Below are 16,691 nucleotides of genomic sequence, written 5' to 3' on the forward strand. Positions count from 1 at the left end.
GACCCAAGCTCGCTGATTGCTTAGTTTGCAGCTGCACCAACAGATGGCAGCACCAACTTTTTTTCCCCAATTCTGCTCCCATTTTGTTTGTGGCTATAAATTTGATTTTGAAAGCAACAAATTTTATTTTCGAGCAGCTGAGGGTCAGAAATTTTTAAAAAAACTAAAAACTGTTAAGGAGACGCGATTGTATTGTCATTATCCGTGCCTGCCCCAAGTTACCTGTTATCATTACCTGCCCCAAGTTACCAAGTTATCATTACCTGCCCCAAGTGGCAAACACGCCGGAGCTCGACGACAGTGTGCTGCAAAGCGGTAGACGCCTGTGCCCTGGTGTCACCGCCTGTTCCACTTCGCTTCAGCGTAGCTCGGCAAAGCGCGAACGCTACGGCCCCTTGGAGCCCGTCAGAGTGACGTAGGTGAAGAACGTGGCAGCCCTTACCGAAGGTACAGAGGCGAGAGCATAACCCAAGCAGATGGAGAAGAGGAGAAGGAGGGACTCCCCTCTTATCCGGACCCTCTTTCGTGTGCCTCTCGCCGAAAATTTGTACGAATGCGCCTTTCCTCTCCCTTGCGATGCGTGCAACTAGTGAGATAAAGTCTAGTCGAGAGTCTCCCTCCAACATGCCGACTAGCTCACCAGGACCGTAGCCTTCGCCGTTTGCCAAGTTGTGGTGAGACGGAGTACAGCGTCGTGCTTGCTGTCGGCTGCTGCGGAACTCACTCGCGGTGACGTAGACTCGCAGTACGTGGTGCTGTGCGGGTCCACTAGTGACGATGTGTCTCGGCAGCATGGGGCAGACGGTGGCTTTGTCGCGTCTCGAGCAGAACAGCCCGGCATCGTGGGCGACGGTGGTGGCCCGAGCCGCGCGGTGGAGCCTGAGTCCCCGCAGTCGGACCTTCTGCCGGCGAGTCCGCAGCACCGGGGCCTGCTCCACGAAGTGCCGTGCGAGCGAGGCACTGCGTCGTCCACCCTGGCTGCCTCCGTGGACAGCCTGGCTGCAGAACTGCTCCGCTCTGGGCCCCAGAAAGGTCTGTTCTGGCCACATTCTCGACGCAGAATGCATTTTGATGAAAGCAAAGTGGAAATTCGTGTCATTTTTGCCATACTGCATTGTCATCGGCTAAATTTAGCGGTCTAACATTCCGCTATGTTTGGGTGTGTAACATTCGGCTAAATTTAGTGGGCTAACAGTCAACTAAGTTTGGTGCTCTAACATTCCAATAAATTTAGAGGGATGCTATTATGGGTCAATACTACTTGTGTGTTTGCATTGTGGCCTGTTTTGCCTATATATCGCTAGTGCATTCTGTGTGCGGGACGTTTTGGCAGTAGGTGAAAGGCGTGGACTACCTCGAGGTCAAGGTCGTAGTAACTAGGGCCGATGTCCTAAGCGTTGCCCTCACAAACACCAATGCGCTTTACGACGTGCCATCTCACAGATGCGGCGCGCCGTCCCAAATCGTCCGCTAGTCACCGGTGGCCCTCTCGAGCCCTGGGGGACTCGTGCGATGCCGACTCCTCTGGCACGGACAGCGAGGTGAGGATGAGTTCGCCATTCGATGCGAGCGTGACAAGATGTACTCGTGAGTGGGGAATGCCTTCAAATGTTGCGATTTCATTTGTTCGGTACGAGACGTCTTCTATATAAATTTCTATCTGGCGTGACCCCTTCCCGTGACGACGACGGCAAAGCGCCGGCTTAAGGATCCCCAGGTGGCAGGTTCGAATCCCGGCCGAGGCACCCGCAATCTGACAGAGGCTTATCGCAGAAAAAGCGCCGCGTAATCGAGTTTTTCGTTGTGTGTCAAAACAAACTCCGGGTGGTCGAAATGAACCCTCAGTCCTCTGCTGAGGTACGCCAGATGCCCTTCGTTGGTTTGGCACTTAAAACATTGAAATTTCACTTGACTTTGCCTTTGATAACATGCTCCTTATCTCGCATATATGAGTCTCATCTTACAGAATTAAGGGGGGACGCGGGCTTTGAAAACCGAAAAATCGCGAACAAGTAGATTTTTAGAAAACTTTATTTTTCGGTTGTATATCTCATAAACTACCTTCTCTGTAATTATCAGCACCAAATACAACGGGGAAATATTTAAAAACAAATATTTACGAGGCCTGGGTAGCATCCAAGTGCCGGTCAAACGTCAAAATGGACCCCAACTTCGCGTGCTCGCCATTCTCGACGCGTTTGGCCGCCGGCTGCCATTTTAGTCTTGTTTTGAACGTGAATTCTTTCTCTTTTTTTTGCCTGCTCCCGAAATGGCGTCGGCCGCGTGGTTACGGCGTGGTCCACGTGGTCGCCGTTCTTCCATGTCGCAATCGCAAGAACGTGATTGGACAGAGCGTGTGCTCGAGGAGAGTGCAGAGGGAGCGCGCGATTGCTATTGGCTGGGACACGATTTCTCCGCGCGCGGAGCGCCTCCTCCTCCGTTTCTCCTGATGTTGCCGCTCGCGTCGTCTGTTCTCGGTAGTGGTCTGCTTGCGCGCGCTCTTCCTTTGTCAGCTCCGCTTCGTTTTTCGCCATCTTTACGATCGTTTTCCGAACTTTCTTTGAGTAGTTTCGTGTAGCTTGCCCGTCTGTTTCATGGTCGCACATGATGCAGGGTTTGAAGTACTAGACGGTGCGCGCGTTTCGCGCGCGGAAGTGGTCCATGAAGTTACTGCGGATGGCGAAGTTGGAAGTTTCTGCGTGGCATGCCGTCAATGATGATTGCGTCAACACTTCTAGTGATGGATTTTCTGTGCCATCAGCTGTCGTCGAGGAAGAACGCATCGCCCCACTCACGCCTGGAGTACCGAGCATGCCGACCGCTGTGGTTCCTCCCGAGATCGAGGGTCCCAGCGCCCGTCTTCCAGCGCCCATTTGCGAACGCATTTCCTGACACGTGAGGAGATCGAAGCAGAAGCTAGACATTGTGATACCGTTCAAGCCGAACTTGGAGCTATGCCAGCAACCCGGAGGAAGTTTGAAGCCATGCTCCCACGCCTGCCTCTGCTACAAGCCAAGGTGAGAAGTTCTGCCTTGTTCAGATCGGTGTTTTGAGCAACCTGCTCAGCTGCACAGTGTGCAAGCATTGCCCGGGGACTGGACTGACTGTCCAAGAAGGCACCAAACTCGGACTGGCAGCAAAACTCGAGGTCGTATGCCCCCATTGCGGCATTATTGCAAGTTCCTGGACTTCGCCACGCCAACAAGACTCGAGGGCCTTCGAAGTCAACGTCCGCTCCGTCATGGCGATCAAGCAGATAGGAAAGGGGCAGACAGCTCTCAATGACTTTTGGGTAGCTATGAACGTCTCCCACAGAGGTCTCCACCACAAAACGTTCCAGGAGCACCTGAAGGAGACCTTCAGAAGGCCAGAGGCCGTGTGCATGGAAAAGTTTTATGCCGAGTCAGCTGTCGCGGTGAAGACAGCCTGTAAGAAAATGGACCCGGGGTTCTGCAAGGATATCACCGTGGTGTATGACGGCACATGGCACAAGAGAGGGCACACATCTCACATCGGAGTCGGGTCAGTCATAGAATACCACTCAGGCCTCATCTTGAACACCGTGGTTTCATCCAACCTGTGCCTTGGGTGCCAAACAGGACCCAAGCCTGGAGACCAAGGGTATGACAGCTGGCACATGCATCATGTCTGCCAGAAAAACACGGACGCCAAATCTGGCAGGATGGAGGTCGAGGCGGCCCTCTTCAAGCGCTCTATCTCTAAGCACGACCTGCGGTATACAGCACTTGTCTCCGACGGGGACAGCAGGACCTTCTCTGCCCTTACAGAAGAGAACGTCTACGGGCTAGTCCCCATCGTGAAGGAAGAGTGTTTGAACCACGTTCAGAAGAGGACGGGAACGGCACTGCGCAACCTCGTCCACAAGAGCGACAAGCCGTTGAGTGGTAAGGGCAGGTTCACGAAGGCCCTCATCGACAAGCTTACCGACTTCTATGGCTGGGCCCTCCGAAACAACTCCAAGGACGTGGCAGCGATGCAGCGTGCTGTTATGGCCACCTACCATCATGTCACGTCGACTGACCAGGAGCCTCACCATGAACTCTGCCCGGAGGGAGCTCAATCATGGTGCCGTCATAGAGTTGCCGAGGCAAAAGGTGAGCCAGAGCCTCAGCACAAGCACTAACTCCCAGCCTACGTCGCTGCAGCTATGCTGCCCGTCTACCAACGCCTGTCGCAGGTTTCTCTGCTTCAACGCTGCTTGGGAGCAAAGACTCGGAATGCATCTGAGTCTCTCCACTTTGTCCTGTGGTCTTTGATGCCTAAGGAACAGCATGCATCGCTGATCGCTGTCAAAACTGCACTGCATGAAGCGGTGTTGAGGTTCAACGCCGGCTGCTACAAGGCAACTGCAGAAATATTGGTTGCAGTGGGACTCCAACCGGCCCATCTAGCCCTCCAACGAGCTGCCGAGAAAGATGCCCTACGTCTGCACAAAGCCAGCAAACGACATCAAGAGAAGTTGGAAAGGCGGAACAAGAAGAAAGTGCGCCAGAACACTTCTGACTATTCTGCAGGGTCATTCTAAAGCTGAAAATCTGTGTGCAACTTTCAAGTGCTGTTTTCTCAGAATGGAGGGGGATCGGTGGCCGAGTGGGCTAGCGCACACCAGCTCGGAGCACGTGGAGCGAAAGCTCGCGCTGCAGAACCCAGGGATCCTGAGTTCAATCCCCACCCCTGCCCGTTTCGATCTGGATGAGCATCGTACCGGCGTGCGGTCGTGTATCACTACTGCGTGGTGCACGTTAAAGACCCCAGGCTAGCGGTTGTACTGCACTGGCTAAATTTCTCATCTACAGCTGAGAGACTCGTCGCCCCTGTGAGGCAGACCAAGTTCTAGGCTGTATAAACATACACACAACCCAATTTTTTTTTTCTTCTCAGAATGAATTTTTTTACGCTCGTCCCAGCGATATTTCAGGAACTGATGAATGGATCTTTGTGCTGTCTTTTTTATTCTGTTCCTAAATAACTTTGTGAGGGCATAACAGAGCCCTTTTTTTTAGAAAACTGCTAAAAATTTATAATAAAAAAATTAAATTTGATGAATGTGGGTTTCATTGACTACATAAAATTCAAAGTTGCGTTAAAATTTTTCAACAAAGAAGTCTAAAAAAAGGGCTCCGTTATGCCCTGGGGAACCTATCCAGGGGTCATCATAACAGATTTTACGCCGCTACTACCTTTTTCAAATTCTCCAGGCCTGGGGATGAGGAATACATTTGGACGATTTTGATAAATATTTGTAACTTGGGAAATAATATGCTCAGCTCCATGAACCTTTGCAGTTACTCTTATGTCTGTGCTATAAACACACCCTGTAAATTTTGTTCAGATATTTCTAGAAATAAGAAAGTTCATATTCATTTCCCACTTCCTCCCTTAAGTTACCATAAACTAAAGGCCTGTTCAAACAGGACACTTCAGATGGCATGAAGCGACACAACTCCGCCATTTGGCATACACCGGTCTGCTTTCATCTGTCTTTTTTTGCCGGGGGAAAAGCTTCCCAACGCTTCTGTCCTTGAGAAGAAAGGGCTGGAGCATGCTCATCACGTGGGTTTGTACAGCCACTCGCACACCCTGTTGGTTATCATCAAGGCCCCCGCTGCTTTTCAAGTCTGAGCCTCCTGAAATGGGAACATACGAGGGCAAGGGGGCGAAGCCTCTTCGCGCGAGTCGAACCCAAAGTGCAGGACCTCTTCGTCCTTTCTCCTGTGGCGACACCGGCCGCATGCCGCAACAGAGGAGGTGGATAGGCACACCATTGGCAGGTAACGTGTGATGTCAAGTCTGACAAGCACCGACGTCGCAGAAAAGCAGAGGAGGCGGCAAAGAGGAAATCCGTGATGTTCGCATGGTTCATGTCCAAACAGAAGACGGATGGGCGGACACCAACTTTCACTTTATATGCCGGAGTTGTGTCGCTTCACAGGTTTTAAAGTGTCCTGTTTGGACAGGCCTTTAGGGACACTGCATGAGCTAGAGCAGCGATCCTCAACCACAGATGCTTCAAGGACCCCTTCTGGATCGGCAAAAGTGACAATGGACCCGATTCACCGGAGGGAGGAGGTATTGAATGCTCACTAGGACAAAAGGTTAAGTGAACAGAACTATGTGCATGCAAACCAACTTTGAAGCTCTGAAATGGAGAATAGTCAACCCCACTGACTCGGCACGTATGGTTTGGGCCATTTAGCTTCGTGGGACAGCCAGCGTTAGTAGAAGGAAAAGCTTTATTGCTCGGCTTGACCGATGGTCGAAACCTTGGGGCCAACGCTACAAAAGCCTTTTTGACATCCGAGGCAGATGGCAGCTTTGCTGCGAGTGAGGGACGTCTGCGATTAGGCACACCCTATTAAATATCGTCATTCTATCGTTAGTGAACGTTTCTCTCTTTAGACTGTGTTCCTCCAGGGGAGCTTTCGGGGTTTGGAGTCTAAGGCGAGATAATGGAGGCTTCCGGGAGGAAGGAGGATTCAGCTGCAATGCGGTGTCTGTTGCAGGGTGCCAGTGAGGGAGAACTGGACGACCGTGTCACCAGGTTGCAGGGGACGTCTGCCTCCGGCTCGACGCTGGACGAGAACGACATCGATGAGGAAACCATGTGCGTTGCTCTGGTTGTGTTTGACGAAAGAAGTAGAAAAACTCTAAGCTACCCTGTTTGTAATGCCTCATTTACATGAATGTAAATTTATCATAAACGACTGGGATTCTCGAGCCTGTCGAGGAAAACCCCTTCCCCTTTCGACAGTCTTGCAGTGAAGCAGTTCAGGAGTTTAAAAACTTTGTAGATACTATTACACGTTCTGTAACACAATTCATAGTCACGTACCAGTGCATGGCTTTAGCTAACCGAGTCCTCTAGCTTCTGATGCAGTCACTTTATCAAAAGTCATTTGAGGATAATTGGAGGGTCCAGCTGAACCTGGGGCTAGCACTGGGAACCCAGTTTGCGAACCACATTGTTACGACATTTCCACATTAAATTGCATTATGTTACATTGCATTGTATCAAATGTAGCACCACATCAAACATTGCATTGTGGCAAGCATTGTATTGCATGAAAGATTGTATTACATCAAATATTGCATCGCATCAAATATTGTGTCACTCAAATATTCGGGTGTATCAAACCAAGCATTGTATCGCATCAAACGCGGCGCCATTGTTTGTTTCCCAATGCACATTGTTCCGTGCCACCCTCCCAGGTCGGGCGACCGGGACGTGGAGCGCCAGCCTGGCCACGGCGGCACCGGCTGCTGTCACTGGTGGGGCCTGGGGGCCGGCGGAGCCACCGCCGCCTCTCCCGTGGCCGGGCCCTCGCGGGAAGCGACCGGGTCTTCGACCCCGGCGTGCCGCGAGGAGGACGACGAGTCCGTCCTGCTGCGCCTGCTCGAGCTGCAGGACCGCAGGGGCGCCGTGGCCGCCGCGGCTGCTGCCGCCAATGCGCCTCACCAGTGCAGGGGCTCCTGGGGTCGCAAAGGTGGCGGGAAAGGTGAGCTGTCGACTCGCCTCTGCATTTGCGCAACCACGGTAACACTGGGGCTTTCGTGAGATAGAGGAAGCTTCCTCATGACCGTGAAAGCTTCCTCAGAAAGCTTTCACAGTCATGACTTTAATACAATGCAAAGTGTCTGCAAAAAGAAATTTATTTTTTTTTACAGTGAAGTTTTTATGTGTAAGGGTCTGGGAAATAATGCATCCTCACATGTCGACAGAAAATTCCCTATTGGTCGTGGCAATTATGAATAAATAAAAACAATAAGAGGGGGCAACCAGCATGAGTCAGCCTTCCTTGGCATTATTAGATAGTGAGGTCCTGATCCCTTGTCATCATCTCTAGGCATCAACCTCGAGATCGTCTTAAAAGTGAGATTTTTCCTCGACATCGTCCTAGAAGTCGTCCTCGAGGTCGTCCTAGAGGTTGCTCTCGAAGTCATCCTAGGTGTTGTTCTTGAGGTCGTCCTCTAGGCGTCATCCTCGAGGTTGTCCTAGAAGTCGTCGTCGAGGTCGTCCTAAAAGTCTTCCGAGAGATCGTCCTAGGCGTCGTCCTCTAGGCATCGTCCTAGATGTTGTAAAGATAACAGCTTTACTGGTCCTCCATCTTCACATGAAGTGGAAGGGCTCTACAATTTATTTACCGTAATATCCCGAGTCATAGCCCATCCCCGAGCCATCGCCCACCCCATTTTTTGGGCCAATATCGATTTCCGAAAAAACACCGAGTCATCGCCCACCCCTTCAAATACCCCAGCGCGGACTCTGCGATCTGTGGACACTCATCCTACCCGAATGACGCGGCCGCGGACCTTACAGTTCGAGGACGTCCATGACAAAGTAAAACAAAGGAGGGAAAGAAACTTTTTTTTGTTTACCTCCCTGAGCGACCCCAAAGTGGTCGTGTATCCGTGCGAAAAGAAAACGATGGAGATAACAAAATAAGAGTTTGTTAATGTAGCCGCGGAGTGTTAGGTTAAAGTCTGTCTCCGCGGAAGTAAGGTCACCGCGAACCCACTCCTTCTTCCCGCTCGTCGCGACCGCGGTTGTGCAATATTTTAGGCAAAGCCAACGCGTAAATAAAGCTTTGCTGGAACGCCCTACACAGATGTTTGCAGAGCGTGCCAACCGTGCATTGATAGCCCGCCGTGCACGGACGCACGTATGTACGCACCAAACGAGAAAGTTGCGCAAGAGCTTGCAATTGACAAGGCGCCCGACTTGGCCCGACGCCAAAGTATTTGCCAACGCGACCGCCGGCTTTCCCGCTTTCCCAGCATTGCTCTTGGTCGCTTCTTTGGTCCGCTCGCTCGCTCGTTGCGCCTAGTCGGTTTTTCCATTTTCTTGTAGAATTTTCTTTCTTTTTTTTTTTTGTACTAACTAGGAGAACATAGTGGTGACATTCTTTCACAGAACAAACGTTCGCGCTATATGCAGATCGGCGATGTTTCTAGCGCGTATGCAATCAACGGACTTCGCTATAGTAAAATATTCTTTTGTGAGCATTTTTTTCTATAAAACAATGAAACTAAATCGAGTTTTGAGTTTGATGTATCTCTTGTGCATCAGCGCTAGATACGCAGAGAAAAATAGGCGGTTTTTTCCACTTTTTTTTCAAGTGTTTGTGCTCACCCACCGAGACATGGCCCACCCCACTTTTTTAATGAATTTCAGGTGGTAGGGGGGTGGGCGATGACTCGGGATATTACGGTACTACAAAAATAAACTTTGCATTACTAAGTGCTCAGTCTTCACCCAAATGTAATGCCAGTGGGGCAGATCAGATGCCAGTGTTTCAAAACTTAAGTTATCCAATCCAAAAGTAGTTGTCGGTTTTCTGAAATTTTCAAAGAAGTCCATGAATGTGAGGAGATAAAGGCGTTGACTACCGGAAATGGGCCTCATTTTCTCATTAAAATTTTCCAAATTTCGCTTATAACCTTTTAATCAGATTTTGACAAGTGCAGAAAGTTAAAGAAAAATTAAACAATTGCAGCTATTTTTAATCTGTCAGTTATAGCATCAAGTGCCGACTGGCATTTCATTAGAAAGTGCAGCCAACATTCCCATTCGATCTCGGTCTTCCCAGCCCGAACGCCGCGTATTTCGACGTTGCTCTTTCCCTTTCTTCCTCGCGACGACGCCGAGAATGTGCAGACCGAGGAGATGAGCGTGCATCATGTGGGGCGACTCGTGAAACGACGGTCAATGTGCGGCACGCGAGACGTCCACGGTTGGTTCGCGGCGCACAAGTTTGTCGGCTGGCCAACTCTCGCTTTCCCGTTGTGCTCTACTCCCTTTTCCGTTAGGTCCGCCCGCAGCCAGTGCTGCGATCCCACGGAGAGCCAATCGAGAGGCGCCAAAATCGCATCGTCACGATGCTCAATCGTCGTCTTTGTGTGTTTTCTGTCACTGGTTAAACTAATTGCACGCATAGAAATGGCGCAGGATTGCGCCACATCCACTGCCTGTGATTGGTTTTGCCCACAATGGCAAACGCACAAATGGCACTGGACAAAAAAGGCGAAACCGAGAAAGTTGCTCTAAAAGTTTCTCCTATGCCATAAATTGTGCTTCTTGAGACTCGCAATCTGGTGTTTTTAGTATAGCTAGAGATTGAACCGAGAGATTGTATTTTGCGCGGAGATACTCGGGGTCGTACAAACGACACAATTGCGAGTTTCGAAAAATGAATGATTTTGCGATTGTTTGATATTTTAAACACCCTCAGGCCCCCCGCTTTCTGTGAAACAGAGTATGGGCCATGGCGCACGACGGATGCTCGCGCAATTCGAGTTAGCTCCGGTAAGAATGCGATCGTGAGTTAACGAGTGCGCCGATCTCGTAGAAGCCAGCCATCGAGGAAGGCTACCGAGTTGAGCAGTCGTGGCGCATCCGTGACCAGCGATTCCGGCGTTGCAGGCAAGCGCAGGTCTCGGGACGGCTGCCGCCACCTGCTGCTGCTCTCCTTGCTGGCCAAGAGCAGGTCGGAGCCCGGACCCTCCACCTGCCGGGCGGCCCAGGCGGCCGCCTCTCTCGACGGCTGCTCGCCGGACAAGTCTGGTATGGGATGCGACCCTGACCGGTGCATATTTACCGCGTCCCATGAAGTGGTCCCTCGATTTCTGCAAGACGATGTTGTAGAGGTGTCGGACTGTCTCCGGCCACGATTTTGGCAGTATTGCAGTAGCGGTGGTGATCGTGGCGGACGTTTGTTCCGCTGTGGGTCGCCCCCTGGCTGGACAGTCCTTGGAAGCTTCGGAAGTTGGGGCGCCCTAACGACGGCGACATGTATTGCATGTTGAGTCAACCCGAGACTGGGGTAGAGAAGTAGCATCAAAACATAGAATCTATCTATGTTTTTATGTTTCTTCTCTACCCCGGTCTCAGGTTAATTCAACAGGGTTAACATTCACCAGCTCGTGCTGGTGAATATAAGTAAAATGCTTGCGCCATCATTTTTCACTGGCTCATATATTATGCATGATGTCAGGTAGAATCTCTAGAGAGAGAGAGAGAAGAGAGAAAATTTTCTTTATTTATATGTAGGGTGTGTACTTTCCGGTGTTTATTTGTGAGAAAAATCGGCAAATTTTTTTCGGTGTTAATTTATTTTCGAAACACCGGTGTATTTCGGTGGAACAACTCATGACGAGGCTAAAATCGGTGATTATCGGTGGAAAAAAAAAATGTGGTTGATCACAGAGAGTTTCAATTTTCTTCACATATTTCATATACTTCTCCAGGAAGCACTTATTTCTCACATTTGGTTATTATAGTAGATGCAAGCATACTTCAAGAGGCTTGCATCCGTCATGGCAGCACGTTCCTTGCGGTTCACAACCGGCAATTTAGAAAACGCGCGCTCCACATTTGTGCTGGACACAGGAAATCCCACAATGTCCAGCGAGGCTTGGGACAGTAGTGGCCAGTCAGGTAAATGAAGTTTCCAAAATGACACTGGATCAACGGTGCTAGTCACAGCATACTGGCGGTAACAAAAAAAAACTCTGATTCTAGGTCACTCAGCTTGTGCTCGTCTCGGAGGACCGGCCGATAGATACTTTCATAAGGCACAAATCCCTCTAGCAGCTCCACTTTTATGCACGGATTAACAATTTGCACGCGGAACCAGAACAACGATTCATCCATGAAATCTAAGTCATCTGAGATGTTTTGGGAAACAGTCCTAAACCACTTGCTTTGAATCATCTGATAGTAGGCAGAGAAGGAATCAACAAGCTTTAACCTTAGGGCCTCTTCAGTCATGTTCATAAGTAGGTCAACACTGCCATAGCTTTCTGTTGGCATTCCATCTTTTCAACAAAGCTGCAAGTTCTACGCCGAGAAGAGAATACACCTCGTGCACCAGAGTTTTCTCGGACCTGAGAACCTTCATGATAGCGAGTAGCGAACTCAATGTCTCGTGGATGAAAGTCATCTTGATGAGAAGTTCCTGTGAGGACTCGGGATCTGAGACAAGCACTCTTAGTTTCCCGCACTTCTCGCCAACTGCACCACTACTTTCCAGAAAGGACAAAATTGGGCGCCAGTAATGCAACACCATCAGCGAGTGCCTCATAAAAAGAAAACCACCGTGAGGGGCTCACATTGGAGAGGCACTCCGGTTCAAGATTTATAGACTGACAAAGCACGTTGAACTTACGCCGTATCTCTCACAAACTTTTCAGGAAGGCAGGGAAGTGGATGACAAAGTCCTGAACAGCCCCGAACTCAACCAGTTTCATGCCTTCGTTGAGAGTGACGTTGAGAAGATGACAAGGGTCCTTAAAGTGCAGTGCTATAAAGTCAGGTTGAGAGAGCTGAAGGTCTCTGTGCAGCTTATGCATGTACGACGCACACATCGCGAAAACTCTTCCCAAGCTTCCCCAGAACTTCTTGAACAAGCACCCCAACGGCAACGGCGTTGCACTGCTGAAGCACTTGGAGATCTGCCATAAAAGTCTTTCGTTGGAGAAGCTCAAAATCAAAGAATGCTACGAGCACGACAACCGCTGGCCGGCCACGGAGTTCTGGTGTCTCATCGACTGTGAGAGAAATCGGACGATTTTTGCACCGTTCCTGAACCTCAGACAAATCCCTTGCGAATACGTCGGGTAAGTACTTGCGGTACATCATGGCAGCAGACGGCATTATACGGGCTGCGGGGCACATATCTCGGAAGAGTTCTCCAAGCACTCCATCAATCTTCTTGAGAGAGGTGCCAGCCTTGCAGAGAGCTCTGCAGAATTTGTGCGCCACGTCGTCGACATCAACTTTCTTCCAGGAGACATGTGTGATGCATTCCTCCAAAGAGCTTTGGTGGGGTACTCCCGGCTGAAACGAGTAAAAATTACAAATTATAGAAAAGTTTCAAGACACGACATTCTCTCGTAGAAGTGAGACATTGCGCTAGTTTTTCTCACAGTAAACGAAATGATGACACGGAAAAAATTACTTGCATGGATCAAGACATGGTTTCTTGAGCTGGACGTGACGCTTGGATGTTATGTGCTCGGTAATTCTTGTAGCCCCTTTTCCATCTTGGAGGCTTACCGTGATTCTGCAGTACTTGCAGACCATGGGCAAAAGGTCTGTACACGCGTCGAAGTCTGGATACTCCTTAGCAGAGTCATCCGGAGCTTTCCGCTTGCGTCCCATCCTGGTGGTCTTCTACCCCGCGTGACGACGATACTTGAAGTGTTCGACGAAAAGAAGCGAGTCTCACATTGAGAAAACCCGCAGACGCGGGACAGACGCGCCTTCTCAAACACGTCTGCAAATTTCTTTACAGAACGGTCTTTATATACAGCGAAACCCTCACGCCAACAAAACCCTTTTTTCATTTCCCCAAAAGCCCATGGAAACTAAACGGATAACAATGAACGCATCTCACTTCTCAAGGGTCAGTAGCCTTGTACGACACGGATGTTGGCAGTGTCTTCCAGGAACCACAGCAACCTCTAAATACATGGCTTGCACCGACATCACTTGGCCAGACACTATGGGGAAAGGGCACGTGAGAGTGTACCCTCCACTGCGTTAATTTTTCCACAAAAGGGGGCCACGGGAGACACAATGGGGGTAAGGCGTGCGTGAGCTTAGCTTCCACTGCGTTAACTGGACGCTTTTGACCCCCCAGAAAGGAGGGCGGACCAATGCCACGTGCAAGCCATGTATATAGACACTGGAAGAATGCAGCATCCACGAGATAACACATTTGACGAACCTCTATGGGGAAAGGGTTTGGCTAGGTCGGAAACATGCAACAACCGGTGTTTTTCGGTTTTAACCAGGGCGAAAATATCCAACCTCCGGTGTTTTTCGGTTTTAACCGATTTTGTATTTTCGTCACCGACAAATGTTTATCGGTGTTTTTCGGTTAAAACCGGAAAATACACACCCTATTTATACGCCAAGGTTTGGCCAGTGAATACCCCCTATAGAGGGTATTTACTGGACGCCATATTTCAGGGCGATGTTTAGAGCGCATGCTCAGAACGAGCTCACATTGGTAGGCTGCCAAGACCAGCAATCTCAGTGGTGCAGAATGCACATGGCGAAAGACCTGTGGAAGCTTGCCGTCAGCATGCGCTCAACAGTCGCGGACACAGCTATGGCCGCCAGTGAATACTCCCTACAGGAAGTGTCAGCTTTTTTACGAATAATACCCAAAAAGGTCTATCCTAGTACTAAAAGCATAGTTGAATCTTGCCTCACTGTATAATATTCCCATCTTTGCTGCATTAGTCTTTCCTTCTATAAAAAGGTTCTATTATTGTTTTCATCCTTATTGTATCGAATAGCTCCTTAATTGGAGCCTTGAGGGAATACTAAAATTGTCTCAATTACACAAGGTTCGAACAAACGCGAGTGATGGAACAAATGGCCGCATTAAATGCTCAGAACGTCCAAAGCGCCTACGAGTGCCGTCCTTCGGAGGCAGAGAATTCCACAATGTGTTACAGTTTCTTTGTGAGTCTCTTTGGGGGCAGCAAGGCGTTGCTTGCTCCCTCGAAGAGGTGGGATGCCCGGAGCTTTCAGAACCCGCTCCTAGGCACATGGTAGTGCTTCCGATCCCTTTGGCGGCCGCTTTGTGCTGGTTCGGATTGTGCGTGAGAGGGTTGGTAGCGAGCGCTGTGGTTCTGTCCGATCCCAGTGGTGCCGGACTACTCCCTGGAGCTGGAGTCGATCCCCGAGCTGCTTAGCAACCAGGAGCTGTTTGCGGTGGCGGACGAGTCCTTTGCCCAGCTGCCCCGCATGAGCTCCCCTCAGCTTCTGGCTTGTGCCGGGTAAGAAGGGACGGACTGGTTGTAGTGGCAGGTGGCAAATTCCTAGAACATCATCTAATTGGAACCACGCATGGAGTTATTATAATGTACACTAGAGGTTCAACTGGAGCTAGTGTCTATGCGACTTCTGGGATGCAAATTGAAGCAGACGGCACCCAGTCTACTTTTGCAGTGCTCCTGTGCATTCCTATGAAGATACGCGCTTGTGCTTTATTTTGTCTCTTCGCCGGAAAATAACCTGGAACATTTTTGTTATTTAGGTCGTACCGAATACCTAATATGTACATTTATTATCGTCATAAAAGTGTAACTGCTTTAGTGACAGTATTTTTCTTATATTTAAGGCCCAAACCTCTCTTCCATAGCACGTGTGTAAATATGAGCGACAATTCTAAGCAAAATAATAGACGAAAGGAGTGTAAAGCGTGCTCAAAGTTTGCCAGCATTCCAGTGGCACTTGTATATTGCTAATAAGCCAGTCCTGCCACTATACAAAAAATGACCCCGTCGTGCATGTTTACGGGCGGTTAAAAAACATTCAAAACGTAAAGCATAAAGCGCGAAAGCCTCTCCTTCTCGTCGCATTCGGCACGAGGGGGAAATCATGACGTATTATACAGAGAGCGTAACATTGTCGCGTTTTTTGCAAGCCTTACCTGACAAGCCTTACCTCACAAGCGGCACGAGCAAGGCCGCTGAAACATCTGGGTATAACGTCAAACCCAGCAATTTTTTTTTTTTTTTGCGTTTTTTGATACATTTGGGTTAAATGCCTGTAATATTCAAATTCACAAAACAAAAATATGCAAAAAATCACTTTTTTTTTTCAACAACCTCTTCAGTTTTTTTTCTTAAAGGTTTCCAAGATTTCCTATATATGGCGGTAACTCACTCTGCAGGCTCTGAGCATCTTAGAAATTCCTAAATCACAATCGTGCGCGGCCGATTTCCCTTTTAAAAAAGAATAAAAAATTGCGACACACCGAGGTCATCTCAGGCGATGGTAGGAGCATGTTCCGGCAGCCAAAACGACTTGTGACCAATGAAAACGCGACATTTCGTGGCAATATCAAACGCTGTTATTACAAAATGTGTATGCTTTTGTAGATGATAAGATCAAATAACAGTATGAGACAAATGTTAATTTTTTGCGAAGAGGGAACATAATTCTGCAATAATAGTCTCAAAACGGCGCGCTATGCCTTTTTCTTTTTCGTCTTCTGCGGGAGGGATGTGTCCGGCCGTCTGCTGGTCTGCTCTCGAGCATGCGCTTACTGTCCTGAATCATTGATTTTCTTTGCGCAGATTTCGTCTGTGACGCAGGTGACTTCGAAGCATGCTTTCCGATTTGTCATCATTCGCGAGTTCGACTGACTAAAGAAACTCATCGAAGTGCAAACGTCCGGACTGTCCGGGCGACGAGCCGCGCGCATTCAGGATGTCACTTCGTGGTGGACCCGCAGAGTGATATTGCCGCCAGCGAAGCTGGCCAAGAGGGCAGCGTGCTCGTGGTCTAACGGCTATCGTGCGTGCTTTCCACGCTGAAAGCCAGGGTTCGATTCCTGGCTGCGGCTACACATTTTTGTTGACACTGTAATGTGATGTTCTGGTGAATTCGAGAACCGTCTTGCTTATTCGAGGTTAGAATGTTCTACGCGCCGAACCTTCTACGCCGAACGATCCAGAAACCCACGAGGGTACATAAGGGATTCCGCAAGGCGAGCGGAGTCAGTTTTCGCCCCAGCGTTCGACTCTGCTGCTACGCAGACTTCGATGCCCGCGACGCTCTATTATTATCTTTTGTACTCTTATTTTTGGCACAAGTTCGCCACATTAAACATTTATTTCTTCCTGTTTATTTCTTGTTTATTGGTCACCAA

General features: G+C 49.4%; 1 protein-coding gene across 1 annotated transcript in view; it reads left to right on the plus strand.

Moving 5' to 3' along the window:
* Positions 1-16,691, plus strand: part of LOC8033786 (E3 ubiquitin-protein ligase TRIM37) — a 38,362-nt gene that overhangs the window by 18,050 nt on the left and 3,621 nt on the right. Inside the window, exons 11-16 of the mRNA XM_029970353.4 lie at positions 829-1,032; positions 1,444-1,541; positions 6,525-6,625; positions 7,231-7,517; positions 10,442-10,582; positions 14,679-14,811. Coding sequence (XP_029826213.3) covers positions 829-1,032; positions 1,444-1,541; positions 6,525-6,625; positions 7,231-7,517; positions 10,442-10,582; positions 14,679-14,811 — 964 coding nt within the window. The remainder of the gene's footprint in view (positions 1-828; positions 1,033-1,443; positions 1,542-6,524; positions 6,626-7,230; positions 7,518-10,441; positions 10,583-14,678; positions 14,812-16,691) is intronic.

This window comes from Ixodes scapularis, unplaced genomic scaffold (assembly GCF_016920785.2).
Source record: "Ixodes scapularis isolate PalLabHiFi unplaced genomic scaffold, ASM1692078v2 PGA_scaffold1__304_contigs__length_218370807, whole genome shotgun sequence".
NCBI lineage: Eukaryota > Metazoa > Arthropoda > Arachnida > Ixodida > Ixodidae > Ixodes > Ixodes scapularis.